Source organism: Saccopteryx bilineata, chromosome 4 (genome assembly GCF_036850765.1).
Source record: "Saccopteryx bilineata isolate mSacBil1 chromosome 4, mSacBil1_pri_phased_curated, whole genome shotgun sequence".
NCBI classification, from domain to species: domain Eukaryota; kingdom Metazoa; phylum Chordata; class Mammalia; order Chiroptera; family Emballonuridae; genus Saccopteryx; species Saccopteryx bilineata.
This window is the reverse complement of record NC_089493.1, coordinates 50,872,579-50,897,388: the sequence shown is the minus strand read 5'-3', so window position 1 is coordinate 50,897,388 and position 24,810 is coordinate 50,872,579. Positions and strand designations below refer to the sequence as shown.

At 50.5% G+C, this 24,810-nt stretch overlaps 1 protein-coding gene across 4 annotated transcripts in view; it reads left to right on the top strand.

Moving 5' to 3' along the window:
- The window catches only part of CORO2B (coronin 2B), a 188,071-nt gene that overhangs the window by 101,420 nt on the left and 61,841 nt on the right, over positions 1-24,810 (top strand). For 3 of the 4 annotated variants that reach the window (XM_066273092.1, XM_066273090.1, XM_066273089.1), the window contains one exon: positions 16,268-16,468. In XM_066273092.1, coding sequence (XP_066129189.1) covers positions 16,268-16,468 — 201 coding nt within the window. Of the gene's footprint in view, positions 1-10,789; positions 10,870-16,267; positions 16,469-24,810 lie in introns of those variants that run through there. The other variant, XM_066273088.1, reaches the window with a different exon arrangement.

Sequence of the window (24,810 nt, the reverse complement as noted above, 5' to 3'; positions counted from 1 at the left end):
GCATATGGACACTGTTTAGAGAAAGAGAGGAAGGGTCACAAGTAGTAAGTTCAAGAGCTAAGTCTGCTAACATGTCTGAAAAGTAAGAACAATCCCCTTCACACTTCGCTCTGTCCTCTCCAGGCCTTCCTCTCAGCTGTGGCTTCTGCTGCCAGCCGAGGGCTCGACACTGCTCCCATTTACATGCTCCGAGGGAGCATCTGTGTGGCTGAGCCAGTCACCACCGAGTGTGGGTCACTCCTACTGGAGCAGAGCTGGCGGTCACGTGGGACACAGCACGGCCACCCATTAAGGCTGCGTCCCTGGTGAGTTTGGGAAACAGAGGCTATCCTAGGGCAATTGTCCACCAAAGATGCAGGCAGGTTCCCCTGTCCTTGCTTGTCCTAAATTAATAGAGTCTTTAGAACATCATGAGACAATCATCAGTCAGAAGGTTTTCCAAATAAAAGCCATGTTATTTTCTCAGTGACATGCGCTTTAATCAAAACGTTTCTGCCGTGGTTTTTAAACCCTCTGCTGATGAGGCCCCTTGAATTGTTAGCAAATCCAGGAGGAAAAGGTGACTCTTGCATGTGTGTGTGTGTGCGCGTACACGCGCGCGCGCACACACACACACACACACACACACACACACACACACACAGACTATGTATACCCCACACACCACACACATACATCCCTTGGGGACGGTGCTAGGTGGGTGACACAGTTTGTTTCCAGATAAGTTCTGTGCAGGTGGCTGGTGTCTGCTGCTCGGTGGGCAAGTTGATACCCTACTCTGTTTTATACTCAAGATGATTAACAGTAATATAAATTTTTTCATTTTTTTTTCTTTCTCATGTGGAGCACGGAGGGATAGGAGGCTTCCTCTGTGTCTGAACAGACAAGCTACAACATAGCACGCAAACCTCCCTTCTCTCCTGGGCCTTCCGCTCATTGCAATGGAGATAAATTATCTCTGGGGAAGGCAGAGGCCCAGGCCGAGTTACAGTGTCCCTCTGGGGACGGTTTATCAACCCAACTTTTCTCTGTATTGCCAGGTGACAGGGAGCCAAAGTCCTGGGCTGTGAGATGGTGGTGAGTCTCCGGGTGACATGGACCAATTAGGGGGGCTCCTCAGCAGGACCCGGCTGGGATTGCTCGCTCCTGGCCAGCACATCGGCGTGTTGTTTCAGGGGGTTTCACTGACAGGGGACAGCATCAGGCTGTGCTAGCCCATGGCCATGGCCATGACCATGACTGTGACCATGTGAGCTCTGGCATGGGGAGGGTCCACTGCAATGAGGGCGCTGGGTGTCGGGGGCTGGGTCGGGCACTCCTGAACTTGGGATTTGAAATGACCCTGAGAGCCAGGCAGGCATTTCCCAGGTGAGGGGCCTTGGGGCTGATGGCTCCTGTGCTCAGCCTTTTGCCTCAACTATCAAACAACCTTTTTTATTTCCTTTTTTTTTTTTCAAGTTGCTTAGCCTTACGTTACCGAGAGAGACTACAATGGAAAGAGAGCCAGGCTGAGAACCAGAAGTCCGGGGTTGAACTCTACCAGCCCTGGCTGAGTGCTTACTGCACGCCTAGCCTTGTACCTGGCAGTCTAGGAAAGCAGAGCGAAGCCCGAGGGCTGTGCGGCCCAGCGCGCCCACCGTCAGACGTGCTGCCAGGCAGGGAGACTAGACTGTCAGGGGCATGGGAGATCACCTACAGGCCTTTCTAACTGTTAATTAATCAAATTGATTTATATAATGTTTGCATAGTCATTCATAAAACACTTTCAGTTACTTTCACACACCTTGTTATTTCATTGGAACCTCAACTATCCTAGGGAAAAGGTATGAATTATATATCCATTTTATAGATGGAGACACTGAGACTCAGAGAGGTAAAGGGACTTAGGACAGGTCACAGAGATAAGGCTTCAGATGGCACAGTGCTCCTTGAAGAACAGATTAGGGGTCAAGTGGCTTCAGCATCACGGGGCACCTTATTAGAAATACACATTCTCAGGCCCACCCCACAGTGACCTGTGTTAGCAGGCTCCCTGGTGACTCATGCGTGCACAGATTTGAGAAGCATTGGAGAGCAGTGGTTTTCAGCTACCATATCTGCGACCACTGGGGGTCTTGTTACCTGTGGGTTCTGCTTCCGTCCCAGGTGGGGCCCAGGATCCGCATTTCTGACTCGCTCCCAGATAATGCCACAGATAATGCCAGTGTTGTTGGTCCACAGACAGTGCACTGGGGAGCTTGGTGGAAATGCAGATTCCTTGGCCCAGCCCCAGAGTGTGACCCTTCAGTACCAAAGTGGGCCTCGGAACCTGAATTTCCCCAAACACCTCGAGAGATTGTGAGACAGGAGTCCTTCCCCAGGGTTCAAGCTTGCTGACATCCACCTCAGCCTCATTTTCAAAGGTTTTCCTCTCCTCCTCCTCCTCCTCTCCACTGGCCTGCACCATCCATCTGATCTTCTGCCAAAATGTGGGTTAAGGGGTGTGAGTGGGAGGCCATTCGTGAGCCAGCGGGGCCCTTAGTTCCTCAAAATAGGTCAGGAGTCTGGCAAGAGCAGGCTCATGGCTGCAAATAGAAACCATCTGTTGGGCCTGTACTTTGAGCTCCATCACCCCTCCCTGGATGGGCAGAGGAATATAGAACTCAGAACCCCGGTGGTGGGTGGGTACTTCCCTGGGTGGGGCCTGCCCGACCGAGACACTCCCGCTGGAGAGGGGGCAGCGCCACGTCCTACCCTTCCACTTCCCACCCCCACTTCTACTTCCAACAGAAAGCTTACAGTATATATTGGTCATTGGGTGACCTTACTGTGTGACCTTGGATAAGTCACTTCCCCCTTCTTGGCTGTGGTCTGTGAAATGAGAGACTGGAGTTTAGTGGACCCAAGGGTCCTTTCCTGCCCTGGCAAGCAGTGCTTTCATGAAAGTCTTTTTTGTGTCAGGAACACATGTAGGGAAAGTTGGGCCCACGGGAAGCAGACGTTTCCTCTCCCGGCTTTCTGCCCAGGTTGGATCTGACTGGTTGGAAACTCATTCTGCAGATCCCATGAGGAGGTGGACAAGGGTTTTGATCTGGGAGCATCAAGGGGGCTTTTGGAGGCTTTGAGGGGAAGTGACAATCACCCTGTCTTATTCCTTCACTCATTTACGTATTTAATAAATATTTATGAATACTGTATTAGGCCTAACGGGAAGCCCTGGAAAAACGAGGAGGAACGAGACAAAGGCTCTGCCCTTGAGCACAGCCAGTGTGATCTGGCAGTAAAGCATGTGGAGCAGAGATCCTGATGTCAGATCTGAGCTCGGATCCCAGTTCCTCCACTAAAGTGACTTTGGACAAGCACAGTTGCATCAGTAAATGGGGATAATAGTTGTGTCTATTCCTTGTAATTATAAGGATGGCAGGATATAACGAATGTAAAATGTTTGGCTCATAGCGAGCACTTAATAAATGTTGGCTCTTGTTGTTAGTGATGAGCCAGAAAAGGGGTCAGATGAACCGATGGGACAGGACAGAATCTTGGGGCTTCAGGAAAGGCTTGCCAGCTCAGGGGCCATCTCGGGGGAGGTGGGAAGCTGTCCCAAAGAGCTTGAAGCAGATGAGCCACTCACGCACGTGTCCACTCCGACCCAGCAGAACAGGAAGGCTGCAGGGATTCAGGACAGAAACCTGCTCCAGGAACAGACTTCGCGTCTGGCTAGACTTGCGTTGGGTGATGTGTAGCATCCATGGGTACCGGATCCATACCCTCCCATCCTCAGACTGTTGGGAAGGCGCCATCCCAACATGTCCACTCCCACTTGACTTTGATCTGCTCCCTGATAGAAGGAAGGAGGCAGGACAGAGCTGGGCAGAGGGGAGGAGTCCCCATTTCATGGTTGAGGAGACTGAGCGGCTTGCCCAAGAGGCTCTGTGTGTTGGCAGGAGAGCTGGCTTGGAACCCAGGGTTCAGCATTCAGCATGTGCTCAGGGTGGAGAGAAAGTCCCTGGGGTGACTACAGATTGTGACCTTCTGCAGTCCCTGTGCTTCCCAGCCAGGAACTCCTAGGTGTGGGGTTTCAGTATGATTCTTTACTTCTAGGGCTGATCGATATTCCCCCATTGCTATCCAACAGAATTTTTTTTTTTTTTGCAGTGATGGAAATGATCTGTAATCTGTGCTATTTAGTATGGTAGCCACCAGCCACATGTGGCTAGGGAGCACTCAAAATATGTTTAGTCTAATTTAAAAATTTTAATTTTTTTTCTAAGAAAGTATTGTATTAAAATATCATTTACATAAAGTGAAACACACAGATCTTTAACTATACAATCAATTTTGACAAACGCATACACCTGTTTAACCTATACTTCTTTCAAGATATAGAAGATAGATGAACTGAATTTTTCAATTTGATTTATTTTTAATTAATCTGAATGTCAATAGTCACTGCGACTAGCAGCTACTATATGGGATGGTGCGGCTTTGTCCTACTTGTCGGCGCCCAAGCTAGAGCGCCTGTTCTCAAACACTGGTGTCCCCAGGGGCGTGTCTTCATGACACACACCTTGGACGATGCCACTGCACAGCCAGAGTGAGCGCCAGACAGGACCTGGGAGGTGTTGCTCGGAGGGGAGTGGTAAAGGCACACAGTTTACATAGCCTGCCATTGTCAGTCTGTCTGCCTGCCTTGGTGACCTCTCCTTTTTTGTCATCTTCTTTCCATTGCGGTTTAACTAGCCCAATTTCATACTCAGTGATGCCACATTGGCACCTTGAAGTCAGCCGTGACAGGAATATTTTCACCCTGGAAATTGGCAGACATGGCAAACCAGGGCTCTCCGTGCCTCCCTCGGTGAGCTGGTTAACCGTTTGCTGGCACACCACTGCCCTAGACCCACTGGCAGGTACAATCTTCAAGTTACCAGGTGCCAAGAACTGGGTTAGTCATTGCTGACAGAGCAGTGAACAGAAGAGACAGACCCTGCCTTCCTGGCGCTGGCAGTCTAGTAGAGGAGAAGGTACAAACCAGGTAAGTAAAATGTATGGTGTGGTTGATAATGACATATACCTGGGAATGACATGCTCTTGGGAAGGGTCTCACTGAGAGCTCACTTTTGAGAAAAGACCTGAAGGAAGTGAGAAGGGGCAACAGCATCCTCCCAAGGTCTTGTCACAGATAGAGGGAACTGAGTCCCACAGTGGTTTGGTGACTCATCCTGGTGGGCCTAGGTGAGGTGGAGCCAGGATTCAAATGTAGGTCACTTGGCTGCAGGGCCCTCCCTCCTAAGCACCGCTGTGCTCTGAGCTGTGAGCTCCAGCCTGTGGAATGGGGCAGGGAGCCAGCCCTCTGTCCTGCACCCCTGCTGCACCTGGCTGTACTGGAGGGGGTCAAAGAATTCAGAGGTAAACCCTCAGGAATTCCTGGGTCCCTGGAGGCCTGGACCCGGTGGACTCGGCAATCAGAGAGCACCTACGAGAGAAGACGTGTGGTCCAGCTTCTCTGTGCTGGGAATTTCTTGAGTGGCTGCATCTCAGAAGTCCGGAAAACCAGTGAGAACTCCGTGTCCTGGGCAGACCGTGAAATGGCAGAGATAGATGGTGGGCCTTTAGCCCAGACACCTCCTGTGGAAGGAGAAGGAGGGATCTGCCTGAGGGTCCCCAGTGAGTTAGTGGCTTAGCTGGCCAGGACACAGATTTCTGGCATTTTGCTTATACCAGAGGTTCTCAAATTGGGTTTCACAGTGCAGTCCCAGGACCATGCTCAAAGGTACTCCCAGCTTTCTTCTCGACTCAAATGCAGACAGCTCTCACAATGCCCGTTTTACATTTTGAAGTTCTGAGTAACACTTCATTTGGAGAAAGAGTTCTCCAGCTAATAGCAAAAGTTCCTAGCCCTTCGTTTTACAGAAGAGGAAACTGAAAGGTAGAGTCTATCAGTAATTACTACCCACCCTGGCAAGCTTTTCAGGATTCTGGGCAGATTCACTTCTGCTCCCTCATGTGGGAACATGCACTGTGTCCCTCCTGTGTGGCCAGCCCTGGGCTTGGGAAAGCAGGGCTGGCTCAGAGACGGTGGAGGGCCAGGTGATCAGCTGTTGCTCGTGGACCCAGCATGTTATGAGCAAATGCAACAGAGGTGCTGATAATAGTGTCCGATGTTCATTAGAGTGGCATGCCACCTGCAGAGCCCCTGTGTTCTCTTGTCCTCATCCTCATAAGGATTCCAGGATGTGAGTCTGGTTGATACCCACATTTCATGGAAGAAGACACTGAGCCTAGAGAAGAAAGGTGACTTGTCCCAGGCCACAGAGCTAGGGGCCCACATAAGACTGAAAACACCAGCCTTCCTCTGGCAGCACGTGCACAGGAAGTGGCTCTCCCAGGGGCGTCCTGGGCTCCTCCAGTTGGCAGCACGTGCACAGGAAGTGGCTCTCCCAGAGGCGTCCTGGGCTCCTCCAGTTGGCAGCACGTGCACAGGAAGTGGCGCTCCCAGAGGCATCCTGGGCTCCTCCAGTTGGCAGCACGTGCACAGGAAGTGGCGCTCCCAGAGGCGTCCTGGGCTCCTCCAGTTGGCAGCACGTGCACAGGAAGTGGGTCTCCCAGAGTCGTCCTGGGCTCCTCCAGTTGGCAGCACGTGCACAGGAAGTGGCTCTCTCAGAGGCGTCCTGGGCTCCTCCAGTTGGCAGCACGTGCACAGGAAGTGGGTCTCCCAGAGGCATCCTGGGCTCCTCCAGTTGGCAGCACGTGCACAGGAAGTGGGTCTCCCAGAGGCGTCCTGGGCTCCTCCAGTTGGCAGCACGTGCACAGGAAGTGGCTCTCTCAGAGGCGTCCTGGGCTCCTCCAGTTGGCAGCACGTGCACAGGAAGTGGGTCTCCCAGAGGCTCTTGGGCTCCTCCAGTTGGCAGCACGTGCACAGGAAGTGGGTCTCCCAGAGGCGTCCTGGGCTCCTCCAGTTGGCAGCACGTGCGCAGGAAGTGGCTCTCTCAGAGGCGTCCTGGGCTCCTCCAGTTGGCAGCACGTGCGCAGGAAGCGGCTCTCTCAGAGGCGTCCTGGGCGCCTCCAGTTGGCAGCACGTGCGCAGGAAGTGGCTCTCTCAGAGGCGTCCTGGGCTCCTCCAGTTGGCAGCACGTGCACAGGAAGTGGCTCTCCCAGAGGCGTCCTGGGCTCCTCCAGTTGGCAGCACGTGCACAGGAAGTGGCTCTCCCAGAGGCGTCCTGGCCTCCTTCAGTTGACAGCTCTCCGGGGATATAGCCATGAGCTCCCCTCTTACCTGAGCCAGAGAAAAGGGAAAAACTTCCCTTGTACATTTCCATGTTCTAGTTAAATGACTGGATTTCAGTCCTCATCATCTAGAAAATGCACCCGCTGGCCACAATAACTCATTTTTGGCATCAGAGGACAGGATACAATTTGCTTCCATGTGGAGTGTACATAGTGATTATCTCACAGGAGAAAAAAGCCAGCCTCTATTTCTTAAGAGGCTATAAGGGCCATTCAGCTGCAAAATGAATACTTCTTCCTTCCAGGCCCTTCCCCTCTCAGAGGGAGACTAGGATGGCCCTGGGCCCAGGGGAGGCCTTCATGGAGTGGACCCAGCTGCTGAACACATCTGGAGGCCAGAGCCTCTCCCTCCTCCTGACCCTTGGCCCAGCCCAGCCCCCTCTTCCTCCTGGCAGAGCCTGGCCTCTCCAAGTAAACACTCCATTGAGGTCATCGCCTCTTTGTTATAGGAGAGAGGGCGAAGGTGGAATGAATGTGTGGCAAGCATCTACCCTGTGCCGGCCTGTCCCTTGTCAGCCACTTTACATTTACTCACTTCATTGTATCCTGTGAGCTGGGAGACATTATCCCCATTTTACAGACAAACTGGTGCTCAGAGAGGTTGAATAACTAGACTAAAGTCACACAGCTAACAAATGGCAGAGTCAAGATAAAAAACCTTTGGAGTCTTTCTCACTCTCGAAACCCCACCTGCTGTATGGTTCTTTCACATTTTTGTCTGTTGCTCTGTATTGTACGGAACAATGTGTGTGTTGGGGTATGAGTTTGGTGGAGAGGCTGAAGGAGGAGAGCAGTGGACTGAGAGAATTCTTGGCTGAAGTCTTGTCTCTGTAACTTTCATAGCCTGTGACTTTGGGCTAGTCTCTTAAACCCCCTGAGCTTCAGCTTAGTAACACGCATGCCAGATGTTTTTTCAATGGGATTGTAGTATCCTCTCAGCTCTGCCCACTGGTTAGCTGGGAGTGGTGGAGAGTGAGGTGGTATTCGCAGAGGGTTGTGGCGGTGGCTGTAGGTGGTGTAGGCGGCAATTCTGCAAGCTCTGTCCCCTCACTGATACTGTGCTGTCAGCAGCAAGGGACACACTAAGCCCCAGCCTGAGAGCTGTACTGAGTTCAGAGGCCTTGGCGTCCTGATGCAAGTTGTTCAGAGGAGAAGGGGCTGTGTGACCAGAAGGACGAACACTACAGAGAAAGAGCTTGGACCCAGAAGTGGTAAGGGGGCGGGGGGGGGGGGGGTAAGGACCAGGCCCTTGTCGTGTGGGCAGGGGTGGAGCATCATTCTGAAAATGAAACTCAAAAACCTCAGCAAGCTGAAGTCACAACCCTGGGGTGAGGCTCTGAGAGAGCCAGTGCCTGCCACATCTAAGGAACTGGGCACTTGTCCTGACCTTGGCTCTTGCCCTCCTGCCATACGGAGAGATTATTCAACCAGAGTCACTAGGAGGCTCCTGCCAGACAGGAGTCCTGGACCAGGCCTGGGGTGGGGTGGGGCTGTACAGGGGCCAGGAGGAGACAGAAGATCAGATAACTTACAATCTAGTAGCTGGCGAGAGAAAACATTCATATCTACAGCTTAAAAGAAGTGACCAAGCATTAATCAGCTCTGTGGGATGCCCTAGTTGGAGATAGCAATTGCCATGACAGCTGTTGTCATTCAAGGTCACAGCAACCCAGCTGGGGAGGCATTGTGATCCCTGTTTTACAGAAGAGAATGGCCCCCGGCCAAGGTGGCAGAATTAGGGTTCCTGCTGGGCACTCCGACCTCTGTGCTCCTCTCTGTGTCAACATAGTGTTTTTCATAAAGTAGAGGAGCGCTGTAATCTCTGGGCTGGAAGGCCATCCAGTTCCACCCATTGTTCCACATTACCCTTGACTAAAGGTCATCCACCTGAATCTTGACCCCCTCCAGCGACGGGAAGCTCATTATCTATCAAGGCAGCTTCCTTTTCCATCTCAGGCAGCTCTGACCATTAAGAAAGTTCTTCCTTTTGGGAAGCTCAAATGTGTCTCAGTTTTGCCCTGGAAGGTTCTAAGTGTGTTCTGCCCTCACTAGAACTAGCTGGGGGTCCACCAGGCTTTGGGCTGAGTTTGAGGAAAGGGACAAAAGACAAAGGGCTGCCCCCACCGATTTCCATCTGAGGTCTGAGGCTCTCTGGCCCCAACCTCAGCATGGCCTCCACCCTCCATCAGAGCAGGGAGGAGTCTTTGCTATTCCCTGTCTACACACCCATGCGTCTGACCTCAGAATGAAGTCAGCCCTGTAGTAACCACGGGTGGAAAGGTCAGACCTCCCAGTAGATGCCCCACTTTGGCCACATTGTGTGCTGGCTTCCCAGGTCTTCCAGCCTCTGTCTGTCATCCTCCAAAACAACCGTTGGCACTGTCCAGCCAACTCCCTCACTGCCACTGACCCTGCCAGGAGTGTGCCCACACGTCTCCTCTGCCCTCACCTCCCCAGCCTCACCCCCAGCACAGCCAATTAATAACAGGAGGTGTCTTCAACCTGCATTAAATCAGGGCTTTACATCCAACTCTTAAAGTTTCTAGGAAATACTGGAATGATTTTGAAGATGTCACATAGCAATGAGACGAATCACTAGAACATTTTATATGATAACTGACGTGGTGTCTTGAAAAAGTTAATGTCACATAAAAAACCACTTTTCAAAACCATGATGGGCCTGACCAGGTATGGCATTGGCACAGTGGATAGAGCACCGGCAGAGCACCCGCATGGGATGCTGAGGGCCCAGGTTCAAAACGCTGAGGTTGCCAGCTTGAGCGTGGGCTCACCAGCTTGAGTGTGGGGTCATAGACTTTACCCCATGGTCGTTGACTTGAACCCAAAGGTCACTGGCTTGAGCAAGGCGTCCTGGCTCAGCTGGAGCCTCCTGGTCAAGGCACATATGAGAAAGCAATTAATGAACAACTAAGGTGCCACAACGATGAGTTGATGCTTCTCATCTCTCTCACTTCCTCTCTCTCTCTCTCTCTAAACAAACAAATAAATAAAAACCGTGATGGGAATGTTCTAGATTTAAATAAGCAAAAGAGAGATCACAACCAAATGAAACACGGGAGCAATGTGGATCCTCACCCTGGTTCAAAAGATAGAATAGCTATGAAAGGCATTTTGGAGAATTTTGAATATGGGTTGGGTATTAGATGGTATCAAGGAATTGTTAATTTTCTTAGACATGATGATCATGATGTACTAACTAGGAAATTGTCCTCCTTTGTAGGAAATTCCTGCTATGCAACAGTGGGGCAGGAGTCACGAAGTTTGCAACTTCCTTTCAACTTATTTCACAAAAGAAAGAAGTTACACACACACACAAACGCGAAGAAGTATAGCCAAATTATAATTCCACTCAGTGGTGGGTGATTCTTGGCTATTTTTGTATGTTGAAATATTTCATCATAAAATGTTGGAGAAAACAATATGGACTGCAGAGTCAGGAAGAATAGGTTCAAATCAGCTCTGCACTTGCTGTCTGAACTTTGACTGAGACTGTTTCCCACCCTGTACAAGCACCTTGTACTTTCCTGATGGTAGATTATGAAACTAATCAATGTGTACACAGTGCCTGGGGCTCTCTCAGTGCAGGTGAATGGACTCCTCCTCCAGGAAGCCTACCCTGATCCCCCCACCTTCCCTGACCTCTCATTCCTGTAGCACTTACAGTCCCTACAGTCTCTTTGCCATCAAACGTTTGTTGAATTCGCATCAGTTTTATCTCTTCCACTCGCTTGTAATATATTGATATTTGAAAGCAGGGTCTATGCCTGGTGCTTCCCAGGGGCCCCCTCAGTAGAAAGGGCCTACAGCAGCAGCAGTGGTAGCTTATCTCAAGTGGGACCTTGCACCTACATTATCTCATTTTGATTCTTCAAACAACTTCACTATGTTAGAAATTATGGATCTCGTTTTAGAAATGGAGCACCTGAGACTCAGAGAAACAAAGTGTCTTTCCCAAGGTTGGTAGGAGTGGAATGGGAAGTGGAAACACAAGACTGCTAGTCCCTTGGGGCTCTGCCAGGCATGCCTGCTGTGGGTTCCGCTGGGGTGAAGCTGCGGGCTCAGTGAGGAAGAACCACTGATGAACAGGGACCCAGCCTCCCTCCATCAGCCCTTCCACGGCCCAGCACAGGGAATCTCTATGGAGATCCAGCCCCTGTCTACCAGCCAATGGGGAGAGGCCAGTGCCAGGCTTGCTGAGAACAAAGCCCTTGGCAAGACACTCTCCATGTTCCCAAGAAGCAGGCCTGCATCACTCTAGAGCCTGCTGTGGGGGGAGCGCTACCCCAGGAGACACACTCACTGGAAGAACATGCCAGCTGAGTGCAGACCCCCAGCCTGAGGGCTCTGGTCCCCCGGGACACAACATCCAGCTCAGCAATGCTAGCTGGGCTGAGGGGCGACACGAAATGTTTTCAAGAAGAGTGCACGTGTGCCGGCTAGGAGCCGTGGCCACAAATGCCTCTTTGCTGTATCCACAGGAACAGGGAGGTGGCAGAGAGAGGGAAGCAAGGCGAGGGTGGGGACACCACAGAAAGAACAGGGAAAAGAGGAAGGAGAAGGGGAGGAAAGGCGTGGGGGAGGATGAAGTGAAGTCAGGTGGGAAAATAGATCCAGAGATCTCAGGCAACCGCAAGCTCGCTGCCCCCCACCCCCGGCCCAGGGAAATATGCCTGTGGTGTGGAGGGTTCTGGCCAGCCAACCAGGTCAGCTTGTCTGGATGTCTCAGGAGCTCTGGGCCAATGCATTTCCCAGGAGGCCCATGTTGATCCCCCAGCCGTGGAGGATGCAGCTTGGGGACCAGAGGGCCTGGGCTCAATCTCAGCCCCTCAGACTGCAGGGCTCTGCAGTGTTTGGAATGGACAACGGGTCTGTGGTGGGGGCACAGTGCCCAGCCAGTCTTCTCCTGCCTCATATTCTGCCCCTTTGAGCATCCAGAGGATGCCAGCCCTGTGCTATGCACAGCATAGCAACGTGGCACTGACCCTTCCACACACTTGGAGGCAATGGGGCGTATCAGCCTCCTTTATAGTGGCTGGAGGTGGCACAGAGAGATCAAGTGGCTTGTCCAAGTTCACACAGCAAGGCAGCAGCAGACGTAGCTTGTATCTAAATCTGCGTGGCTCTCGGTCTGGTTCTTTTTGCCCTTTCCCTCACTGCCACCCATGAGACCCTGAAATGAAGTCAGCTCTGGGAAAGCACGGAGCTGGACCGATTACAAACAGGCCCGGTTCAGCGCATCCCAGGTACCCGGCCATGGTCTGTGCTCAGGGTGGAGAAAGAACTCGTGCTGCTGCTCACCAGAAGGGCTAGGATGTGGCTCCCTGAGGTTTGCCTTCTGGTGGAAGCCAAACTGTACCCATCTGTCTCCCCACCAGGTGGGGATCCCTCCGAGGAGGGGCTCATGAGGCCAGATACCCCGCAGGTTTCCCCACGGCATTCAGGACCCACCTGGGCTGCCCAGGAAAAGCACAGAACAGCTTCCAGCTCCGCTCAGAGACCGTGGTGTCACTGCCTGCCATCACAGAGCTGAGACGACGCCCTCGGGACAAGAGAGCCTGTGACAGCTCTAGACTAGGAGCTTAGGGAGAGGTGCTGGCTGTCATGGTGGGCTGTGGAGTCTGGGTGAGTCGGACAAGCTAAGGTTGGGCTGGGCAGAGAGGAGGGGTGAAGGCATTCCAGGCCAGAACTGCACCAGCAAGTAACGGGAAGTTGGAGTGAGCAAGCTCGCCATTTCCTTTCTTTTCCTTGGGAACTCTGGAATCTAGCATGTTCTACTTGGAAGAGACAGAGTGATTTCCAGCACTTCCATATCAGATTGAATTTTTCCTAAAATTCAATTTTATCCACATACCGCCGTACTATAATTTTCATATTAGTTTTTCTTTGAATTGATTCATTATTTTTTAACTTAGCCTTATTAGCAATAAAATCTGTGAAATTGTAGATTTGCCATGCAAGTTATATTTTTAAAAGCAAATTAAAATAAACACATAATGACTACAATTAAAAATTCATCTCTGTACCATGTTTTAAAGTAGCGGTTCTCAACCTGTGGGTCGCGACCCCAGCGGGGGTCGAACGACCAAAACACAGGGTCACCTAAAGCCATCAGAAAATACATATTTATTATACAATACATTTTTAAATAAAAAGTGTATTTTCTTTTTTTTTTTTGTATTTTTCTGAAGATGGAAACAGAGAGAGACAGTCAGACAGACTCCCGCATGCACCCAACTGGAATCCACCCGGCACACCCACCAGGGGGCCACGCTCTGCCCACCAGGGGGCGATGCTCTGCCCCTCCGGGAGCGTTGCTCTGCCGCGACCAGAGCCATCCCCAGCGCCCGGACCATCTTTGCTCCAATGGAGCCTCGGCTGCGGGAGGGGAAGAGAGAGACAGAGAGGAAGGAGAGGGGGAGAGGTGGAGACGCAGATGGGCGCTTCTCCTGTGTGCCCTGGCCAGGAATCGAACCCGGGACTTCTAAAAAATGTATTTTCAATGGCTTTAGGCTACCCCTGTGTTTTGGTGGTTGGACCCCCGCCGGGGTCGCGACCCACAGGTTGAGAACCGCTGATGTAAGGGAACTGTAAGCCACCGCCTGAGATGCTACTCTGGGAAGCGCTGATGTAATCCTGGTGAGCAGATGCCGAGAGAGTGGAGGGAGCTTGGCTGAGGCCACACAGACAGTAGTGACCAACCAGGCAGCGCCCAGTGGGCTTGCCCAGCAGCAGGACTTTGTCCTGAGTGACCTGGGGCAGAACTTTGCAGAAAGAGAAGAAGTCAGGCAGCAGAGGGCTACAGCGGGCACAGGGGCAGGGAGGTGGGGAGGATTGGAAAGTAGGGAGACTGGCCCTGCGGGTGCAGGTGGCCTGGGGGAGTGGAGCCTTGGGGGGAGTAGAGGTGAGGAGGCTTCCCTGCGTTTCTCCTCATTGGCTCTGAACTTGGTCCTCCAATAAAGATGGCTTTGTGGCTGAGCTCCTGGCTTTATTTAAATCAAATGCAAAGTTTTGTTTTCAAATTCCCAGAGTTTTTCTGATTCTGTGGAGGTGTTTCCTTTTGTTTTCCTCCCCTTGCAAAATTCTTGTGAAGAAATGAGCCTGCCCCTTTCCGTCCTGAATTCGGGCGGGAGACTCAAGACACATCAGGAGATTTGGCAGGAAGGGGGGGATGGATAATGGCAAAGTCAGGCCAGAAGCATGTTCATTTTACGAAGTGTTTTATTGAGCTTCGCAGTGTGTCAGGCCCTGGGCTGGATGCTCGCCTGTGGCTCATCACGCTTGGATGTGTGTCTGCCAGGACTCCACCTGTGATGGTGTCCATTCATAGGGTCCACATAGGGGTTGCCATCCTCCCGTGAAGCTGGGCTCCATTGCGGGCTGCCCGTCCAGCCCTCACCCAACCTCTGTGTATATCCTGGGACAGACATGCAGTGGGAACCGTTTGGTTGGTTGGTTTGCTGGTTGGCTGGAGCCTGTGTCATAGATAGGAGTCAGGGAGGGCTGGGGAGAATACCACTCCACTCTCTAGAACACAGACTCTTAAACTTCACTCTCACTGTAGGGGATGGGAACTGACTTAAATGTTCACTTCTGGGCTCCATCCTCCACGTACTGAATTCAGTAGGTCTGGACGGGGACCCAGAAATCTACATTTCTAACAAATGATGTTGGGAAGGAGGCTCGGAAACCTCCCCCACACCAGATGATTTTGATCCTGGTCATCTGTGGTCCACGCATTGAGGAGCCTTTCTCCAAAGGGTAGTCTGACATAAGAAAAAGTCTTAGATTTACAGCCAACAAAGCCGTGTTCATGGTCCAACTCATTAGTTGTATAACCTTGGACAAGTCACTTCACCTTTCTGTACCTGGTGGTGACAATGATGATAACATATGGAACTAAACAATTTCTGAGGGTGCACTTGTGGGTTAGAAATCTGAGAGAATCAGAGGAGGGGATGATAATGGCTGGCTGTTTGGCTCCTTGTATATAGAGGGGACATCTTCCTCCCACCCCTTGTCATCAGCAATGTTCTCTCTGTGGACACCCAGCCAACCTGTCTGCACCTCCTGTAGTTTGAGCAATCTCTGGCACGAACAAGCCCATATAGGTTGTTGGATGGGTGGTCTTACTCTATCACATGGCAAGTCCCTTGGAAGTGAAAGGACCCTACATCCTTTCTGGAAGGTGGGATGGGAGTATGTACCAAAACCAGGAAATGGCCTTGGCTGGTTTGCTCAATGGATAGAGCATCAACCCAGCATATGGGCATCCCAGGTTTGATTCCTGTTTAGGGCACACAAGAGAAGCAATCATCTGCTCCTCACTCCCCCCTTCTCTCCCTCTTTTCCTCCTGCAGCCAGTGGCTCCATTGGTTCGAGTTTCACCCTGGGCACTAAGAATAGTTTGATTGGTCTAGGTGTCAGCCTCAGGTGCTAAAAATAGCTCGGTTGATTCAAGCATCGGCCCAAGATGGGGGTTGCCAGGTGGATCCAGTTGCAGTACATGTGGGAGTCTGTCTTACTATCTCCCCTCCTCTCACTTAAAAAAAAAAAAAAAAAAAGGGCAGGAAATGTGTGAACACCCTCATGGCAATCTTCACTCCTGTAGGGCTTTATTAAGAGTAACTGCTCAATGCTGAGGTCGCTGGTTCAAAACCCTGGGCTTGCCTGGTCAAGGCACATATGGGAGTTGATGCTTCCAGCTCCTCCCCCCTTCTCTCTCTCTCTCCCTCCCTCTCTCTCTCCTCTCTAAAAATGAAAAAAAAAAAAAAAAAACTAAAAAAAAAAAAGAGTAACTGCTCTAGCACAGGGTCGGGCACGCAATTCTTGGAGATGCCTTCCCCTCTCCCTGTGTCCTGAGGACAGCACCAATGCTGGCCCACCTCCTGCATTCCTGGGAAGCAGCTTTCCTCCCCAGTGTCTAGCTAAGGCCTTTCAGGCAACACTGACCAGCCTGACCCTTGTCTTTCCTGGCCCCCCATAGATGTCCTGGCGTCCGCAATACCGAAGCTCCAAGTTCCGGAACGTGTATGGGAAGGTGGCCAACCGGGAGCACTGCTTCGACGGGATCCCCATCACCAAGAATGTGCATGATAACCACTTCTGTGCCGTCAACGCCCGCTTCCTGGCCATCGTCACCGAGAGTGCAGGAGGAGGGTCCTTCCTAGTCATCCCCCTGGAGCAGGTAGGTGCCCAGCATCTCTCTGGGCAGAGAGAAGCCCTCCTTGGTCATTCATAGGCAGTTGCCCCTATTTCTCTCTGCACCCCTCACTACCTTTGACTTCCTCCTCACGGATCCAGTGGCTGTGCCTCCCCGAGGTTCTCCAGGGATTCACCAGAACAGGTGTGTCTGCATTCCGGAAGACCTGAGATCTGTTCCCAGAGCTTCCCCACGGGTGTGCACTTGGACAAGTCACTTCCCCCAGGATACCTGAGGTTCTTGTTAACCCGAGGGACTGACACACATGATCTCCAAGACCAGGTCCAGCTCTCCCACCCTGTGTCCTGGATGTTATTTTGGTTTGGAGCTGGAAGGGAGGAAGACACAGCCATGGGCGCATTGGACATCTGCAAAAATGGCACACTTATTTAAAAAATAAAATAAAACAAAAAACATTGCAGCTCTCCACTGAGAGACTTACAATCATTTGCCTTCTCCCTCATCCCACACCTTCTATCTAAAGATTTTCCCCTCTGTGTCTGCCTTCGTGAGTGCAGCAAATTAAATCGGCAAAGCCTAGATCATGAAATTTTGAAGCTCTGCTGTTCAGGCAGAGTCCCCGGAGGCCCGTGGAAGGTCACACGCCTCAGGAGAAGTGCTTGCTGTCAGTCCTGCTTGTTTATGGCTGAGCTCACCCTTCCCGGCCTGACTCATCTCCACTCCCACCCTCTGCCAAACCGCTCAGGGGAGGAGGAGGTGCATGAGGAGGAAAGCTTGGTCTTGAAATCCACCCTCAGCTGGTGGTAGCGGATGGCTTTTTCCAGTCTCTCCGACCCACAGTGGGAGAGCACAGGTTTGGGAAAGACTTGGGCCAGATCCTCCCTTCCGCCAAACGGGCAGCTGCAGTGATATTGAGGACAGTGCCCGGGGCACAGATAGGTCCAAGAAGCGGTGGACTTTGCAGCAGGAGGTCTGGGTTTTAGCATGGCCTCAGGCATGTCGCTTAACCTCTCTGCAATTTTATTTTTCTGTAATGGTACAGTGAGGATCCTAAATCCTCCTCTGTCTACATCTGCGAGGTTGGTATTGAGTGGGATAACGGACATGAAAACTCCTTGTGAACCACGTGACATGTTGAAGATGTTTTGCTGCTTTTTTGGGAGGATCGTCAGCTCTGCTCCTCAACTTTGCCGGTTGACTTAGGGGCTGTAACACATTCAAAGGGATTCTGAAATGCAGCTTCCCTCCCCAGATGGGCTCAAATACCTAACTAGCTCAGCTCCAGCAGCAGTTCCCCAGCACGTTCCTGCGAGGCTCACACCGTCGCCGACCCCTTGCCGTACTCCATTCAGTGGCTCGCAGAGGTCAGCAGTCAGGGCCTCACATCCTAAGAAAAGCTACTTCCAGGTGGATTAAACATTAAAAGACAAAAAGGAGAGGAAAGCTTCAAGTATACTGGAGAAAAATGGAGAGCATTTTTAAAATCATGCAATGAGGAAAGGCTTTCTAAGACAAGAAGGAAATGATGAATAGATTAGAATACTTTTTTAAAAAAGGAAAAGTTTTGGCACTTCAATGAGACACGTAAGCAAAATTAGAGGCAAACCACATAGTTGAGTACAATGGTTAAAATATATAACAGACAAAAGATTCGTGTGCAGAATATGTAAGGGGTCCAGAGAAATCAATAAGAAAAAGAACCTAGAAAACGAGCTGAGGATGTGAGTTAGCAGTTTTTAGAAGGACAAATTATATCTTATAACGTGCTAAATAGAAAGAGACTTAACAGAGCAGTAGTCCTTGGTCCTCCCAAAGCTGTGAGAGCAGACGCTCACGTCCACTCTTGCTGTATTCCGTGGTGAGATGTAAACGGAGGCAACCTGGCGATCTGTGTTAACATTTAAAGGTGCGTGTCACTGGCCCGGGAAGTCCACTTCTAGGAATCCATCCTACAGAAACATTCTCTGGGAATGTGTGCAACATGTTTTTAGTGCTTAATTTTTACTATTTACAAACGTCAACTTCTATTATTTCCAAAAGAAATAAAATAATAAAATTTCTCTCTCCTGGCCCTGGCCAGGAAGCTTCGGCCAATTAGAGCATTGTCCTGATGTGCTGAGGTTGCAGGTTCGATCCCCAATCAGGGCACATTAAAAAATTAACCAATGACATGAGTAAGTGGAACAACAATCGATGTTTCTCTCTCTCTCTCTCTCTCTCTCTCTCTCTCTCGCTCTTTCCCTTCTTCTTCCTCTAAAAATTAATAAGTAAAAAAAAAATTCTCTTTCAAATTGCATAAAAGTTTCTAAACTCTTCCTCTCAATTTCTGTAATGGTACCAGAGTTTTATACTGTCAGTAGCACTGGTCTAAAATATGATCAGCTTTGTTTTTTTAGATCAGCTTTTGTAAACATTTCATGGATTGCAGAAAAGAAAATACTCTTCACAGGGTATTTCTCTCCATGTATAGAAAGATACAAGGTATCTGTATCTAAGAATGGACTGAGAGGCCCTGGCTGGTTGGCTCGGTGGTTAACCCAGAAAGTGGACATCCTGGGTTCAATTCCTGGTCAAGGCACACGGGAAAAACACCCACCTGCTTCTCTGTCCTTCCTCCTCTCGTTTCTCTCCCTCTCTCTTCTCCTCCTGCAGCCAAGGCTCAATTGGAGGGAGTTGGTCCCAGGTGCTGAGGATGGCTCTATGGCCTCCTGCCTTAGGCACTAAGAAGAGCTCGGTTGCTGAGCAATAGAGCAATGCCCCAGATGGGCAGAGCATCACTGCCTAGTGGGCTTGCTGGGTGGATCCTGGTCAGGACACATGCAGGAGTCTGTCTTTCTGCCTCCTCTCCTCTCACTGGATTAAAAAAAAAAAAAAAAAGAATGGACTGAGAATGATGACTCAAACTGCCTGTTGGATTCTGTTGTTTTCTCTAATTTCATGAAGTTTTCAGTTTACATAAGTACTTGATGGTTTGTGTAGCATATTTATAATAGTGAACAGTGGAAACAACCTGCAGATCCATCAATAAGGAAGTCGCTGAGCAAACCTGGGGGCGCGGTGAAATCATCAGAACTGGTGACGTAGACAGTCGCTCTCAAGTGTTCAGCCCCAGAACCACTTGACTGAAAAATTATTGCAGACCCCAAAGAGCTTTTGTTTACATGGACTATGTCTATAAATATTTAGCATATTTAAAATAAAAACCAAGGCCCTGGCCAGTTGGCTCAGTGCATAGTGCATTGGCCTGGCATGTGGATATCCTGGGTTCAATCTCCAGCTGGGGCACACAGGAGAAGTGACCATCTGCTTTTCTCCCTCTCCCTCTCCCCTTTTCCTCCTTCTTCCCCTCCCACAGCCAGTGGCTTGATTGGTTCAAGTGTTGGCCCAGGTGCTAAGGATAGCTTTGTTGGTCCCAGCGTTGGCCTCAGGTTCTGAGAATAGCTTGGTTGATTCATGCATTGGCCCCAGATGGGGGTTGCTGGGTGGATCCTGGTCAGGGCTCATGCAGGAGTCTGTCCCTCTATCATCCCTCCTCACACTTAAAAAAAAATAAATAAATAAAAACCAAGAAATTTCAAAAATATGTATGTTACTTTATTTAAAAACAACAATAAAACCCTTTTATGTTCTCCAAAAAATATATTTTCATGTTCTCCAAATAATATATTTTACTATACTTTCTAAAACAACAAAAAAAATTAATGAGAAGAATGGCATTGTTTTATATGTTTGCAAATCTCTTTAAATTAGTCTGTTGCCTAGACAAACATGATTTGCATATCTGCATCTACATTTGGCCTGTTGTGATATCACATATTAGGCAGCCTCTCCCAAACTCCACGGTGCACTCCTGAGAGAGCAGAGTGAAAAGGCAAATAATGTCTTTGCATTATTATGAAAATAGTTTTAACCCAACAGACTCTTTGAAAAAGTCCTGGGACCCCACAGGTCCCAACCCATACTTTTGAGAACCACTGGTGCAGAAGAATATTTAACGAGAGAAAACTATTTATGGCACACTGTTAAGTGAAAAACAAAATGGTGAAATATGCTTAAATGATCCCATTTAAAAATATCTATGTACCCATCTCCCTGTCTGGAAAAGACTGAGAGAATAGACACCTGGTCCTAGAGGTGTTATCTTCAAGTATTGGGATCGTGAGTTTTCTTTCATTGTCTTTGTTTTCCTTAGCAATATTTTCTAAAAAGCTTTTTAGATGAATGCGTAATGTTATCTGCTTTAGGGGGAGAAGAGAGTAATGAAAGCAGTTTGCGGATGTGAGGAGGGAGCCCCTAAGGTTTCAGAGGCCGCATAGCCCAAAGCTGAATCCATCTCCCAGGGTGACGCAGGTTTATGAGCTTGTTGGAGAAAATACAGACATTATCCACATGGGCAGGCGGTGGTGAGGGTTGCGGGGTGGATGGCTGGGAGAATGAAGCAGCTCCAAGATCTGAGTGGTTCACTGAGTTTGAGCAGGACCCCAGACTCTGTGGAGCAGAGTCCCACCCCCAGAAGAGACTGCCACTGCCTACTGCCTGGGCCAAGGCTGTCAGTCTCCTGCCCCCTGTGGTCAGAGCTGGACCTGCAGGCAAGGGCCTGGCTGGTGGGTAAGGGGAAGAAGGGCTGATAAACAACAGTAACAATCATGCCGAATTCGGAAACCCCTCATTTTCTCAGCAGAGATGAGCCGTCCCAAGCAGATCGATTTCCTGGGAAGAAGGTTATATTATTTTAGCTTCAGCATTTTTCCCTCAGTTTGATAGAAATCTCCCTAGAAAACAGTTTCCTGTGTTACTCACTAAAAACACAGAAAAGGTTTGGGCCATTTCTTGATGACTACTGATCACTGCTTTGAGGGTTAGTCGTGAGCTGTAGACTCACGTGGCACACTTTTGTCCCTCCCCTACATTGACCCTACAATGGCAGCAGGCTGTCATCCTCAACCACCGAGAGTCCCCCAGAACACTGTTGTTGTCGATTTTTTTTTCCAAATTGCTTTCTATCTACTGTTGGTGTCCCTCTCGTTCCCTTCTGGCTTCACTGAGAGGCTTGGGCCAGATGAGACCATTGTGAACCCAGGACCCCCGAAATTCCTGAGCCTGCAGAGAGAGGCTGCCCCTCTTCCAGGAAGTGTCATTCCTTTTGTTTTGTTTCCCTGAAAGCCTGTTGGCCTGAGATTTTAATATTTATGAGTAAAAACTTTTCTCCAGGGTAGGGAGCCAAACAGTGACAATGCCTTGTCTTTGTATGGCACTCTGGTCCAGCAGACATGTCTCCATCCTCTCAGGTGGCAGGTGGAACCATCGCGTTTTACAGTTGGGGAAGCTGAGGCTGCAGAGACGGGCATGTAGTTGGTCAGTGCAGGAGCTGGACCTGAAACCTGCTCTCTTATTTCTGAATCCACGACCCTTTCCGTGGCCCGTGATGCTGGTGAGCAGATCTGTTCTGACTGGCGGGCAGATCTCGAAGCAGTGGATTTGTCTTTCCCGGGCCTCTTGTTCAGGCTGCTGTTGTGAAGGCCAGAGCCTGTTTTCCCCCTAGTTAGCATTCAGCCGCCAGCTCACTACTCTCTGGAGTGGAATGTTAAGCTGCAGATGGGGGAGCAATCAGCACCCTGATTGCCTGGCACAGCTGGAGGGGCCTTATGAATATTCCAGAGACCAGGCACTGTGCCCAGGCCTGATTAATCACTTGGGCCTCCCCAGGTGCACCTCCCCTTTCCTGCCACACTCCCTGGGGCAGCCCATCCAGACCCAAAAAGACCAAAGCTGGAAGCACAAGGCTCGTGTGCCTGAGTTTTAGCCAGCTTCCTGGTACCCCACCTGGTACCTGGTAGAAAAGAAAGAAGCCTGGCTTGAACATCAGGTGTCTGGGTTCTCTCCCCAGAGGTTCTCGGCCCTGCTGCACTCTAGAATCACCTATGGAATGCTTGAGGGTCTAACACCTCTGCTCTCTTTGAATCTCACCTCCAGTCCCAGGATGAAAGTAGTTATTCTCCCCATTTTACAGATGAAGAAACAGGTTCGAAGAAGTCAAGTGACTCATTCAAGACTGCATGGTACACAGGGGCAGAATTTCAATGTAGGGCTCTCCCAGCCACATGTCTGCCCACCTTACAAAGAGTTCGGGAGAGACGTGTCTATAGATGTGCCTTATGTTGCTATTACTGTCATTTGCATATCTCCAAGGATTTCCTTGAACATTAATTCAGTCTGTATTGCGTGAGCTCCTGTGATGAGCCGACACCACGTGTTTCCCTCTCTTCTGGAAGCCAGGAGAGCAGGCATTTCTGAGAGCCTATGGGGAAGCTTCCTCTCTGACGGACTGAAGCAGCAATTTCATTCGGCAAGGAGAGGTGAAGAGAGGTGTCCCGGAGCAGGAGACCACACCAGAGAGCATCGTTCAGAGAGCATCGTTCCTTTAGTCCTGGCCATGGTCTGGGCACTCAGCCATGCCAGGCACTGAGGACCCAAGTATTATCAGGTCTGGTCTTAGAGACCTGGGGGCAGGCCAGCAGGTGTGAGTTCTCTGAGAGGGTCCTGCTCACGTTTTGCTCAAGGAGCCAACTCCATGGTGTTTGAACAAGTCCATTTTAACTGCTCCTGCCAGCAGTTCAAAATGATGGGCCATTATTGCATTCTCCAGACACTAGAGTCCCTGGTTAATTTATCTTTAGCTGCATATAGTGAAAATAACACAATCCTGGGATTGGGGTGCTGGGCTTGATCTCCAGGTGAGGGTCACTCCTACCCCCTGTGTGAGCCCTGGGGCCTCCCCCCACCCCACGCCTGCTTGGTCTCAACCCGGTGGCAGAACAGCTCCTCCTCAGTCTTGGGGCTGGGGGGCTGCATTCCCTTCTCACCCACTCACTGTGGCCTCCTCTTGCTTATTCTCCTGAGCCTGGTGTTCAAGGATGGGAGGCCTGGCCAGGGCTGGGCTGTTGCTCCCTGTCTCCACAGCCTGGCAGGGGTGAGTGGCAGAGGAGGCCTGAGGCAGGAATGGTAGCAAAGATCCACAGGCATCTCCGTGGGAAGAGCAGAGCCCTGGGGTAGGAGAGTAGCACAGCACAGAGGCTGACAAATCAGGCTGTCACTGAGTCTCTGCCTTGCCATGTCATTGCTGTATGACTTCAGGTGAGCCACTTACCTTCCTGTGTTCTAGTTTTCTCTTTTGTAAAATGGTGAGGTTGGACCACATGATCTCTGGAGTTCAGTTTAGTTCTCACATTCTGTTCCCTTCTAACATCATTTTAGTTGAATATGTACTCACCCGTGTGCTGGTGGGTACTGTGCGGAATATAGGAATAGCTTTTTCTCATTCTCAAGGCCCAGTCAGATGGGGTCAGCTCCATGGACCTTTCCCCATTCCAGCACCTGTCTGGAGGCATTTTGTATCTATCATTGTTAGAGTACTTTTTATATGCTTCCTTATCTTCCTAGGTGGTTAATCCATCCATCCATCTATTCACCTGTCCATCCACCCACCTTCTCCCACCCATCCACCCACCTTTTCCCACCCATCCACCCATCCACCCACCTTCTCCCACCCATCCACCCGTCTACCCACCTTCTCCCATGCATCCATTCATCCATCCACCCATCCACATGCATCCATCCAAGCATCCACCCATCCACATGCATCCATCCACCCACCCAGCCACCCACCCTCTAATCCATTTATTTATTCATTTACCCACTACTCCCAACCCACCCATCCATCTACCCCCTCATCCATTGATTTATTCACCCACCCATCCATCCACCCATCCATCCAACAAATATATATCGAATATCTACTAAGTCCTGGTCCCAGTTCCAGGACCCAAGATGCAGCAAGACACGAGACCAAGTTCCTGTTGACATGGAGTCTGTAGTCAGTTAGCCACCTCAATTGGACAAGAGCCCCAGAGGGTAGAGAACATGTGCGCAGGGCCTGCACACAGGAAGTGCTCCAGAAGGAGGCTCTGTGCTGACCGGAGGCCAGGTCCCAGAGGCACAGGGCTCCATCTTTCCAGCTGAGGTTTCCCTTCTCAGGTCCTGGGATCCCCTCCCCTCCCAGCCCCAGGGACAATGTGGTGCCCTGCAGGGGCTTCCCGGACCGGACCGCAGGGGTGCTGCATCCCCCCTTCAAGCCCTTAGAACAGTATTGCCCCACCCAGCGCTTTCTCTCTGGAATCGAACCCAATAATTGGCAAACCAGTTAGCTCCATGATTCGCAGTATGTTTGAGGCCTAAGATTAAAAGAAGGGAGGAAAAGTGCCCAGCTCAGTGCCGAAAACTAATAAAATCAGACCTTTTCACTCATTCAAAGCCTATGGTTCCATTCCAAATTTCTCTCCCTCCCCATGGCTTCCCACAATGAGCAT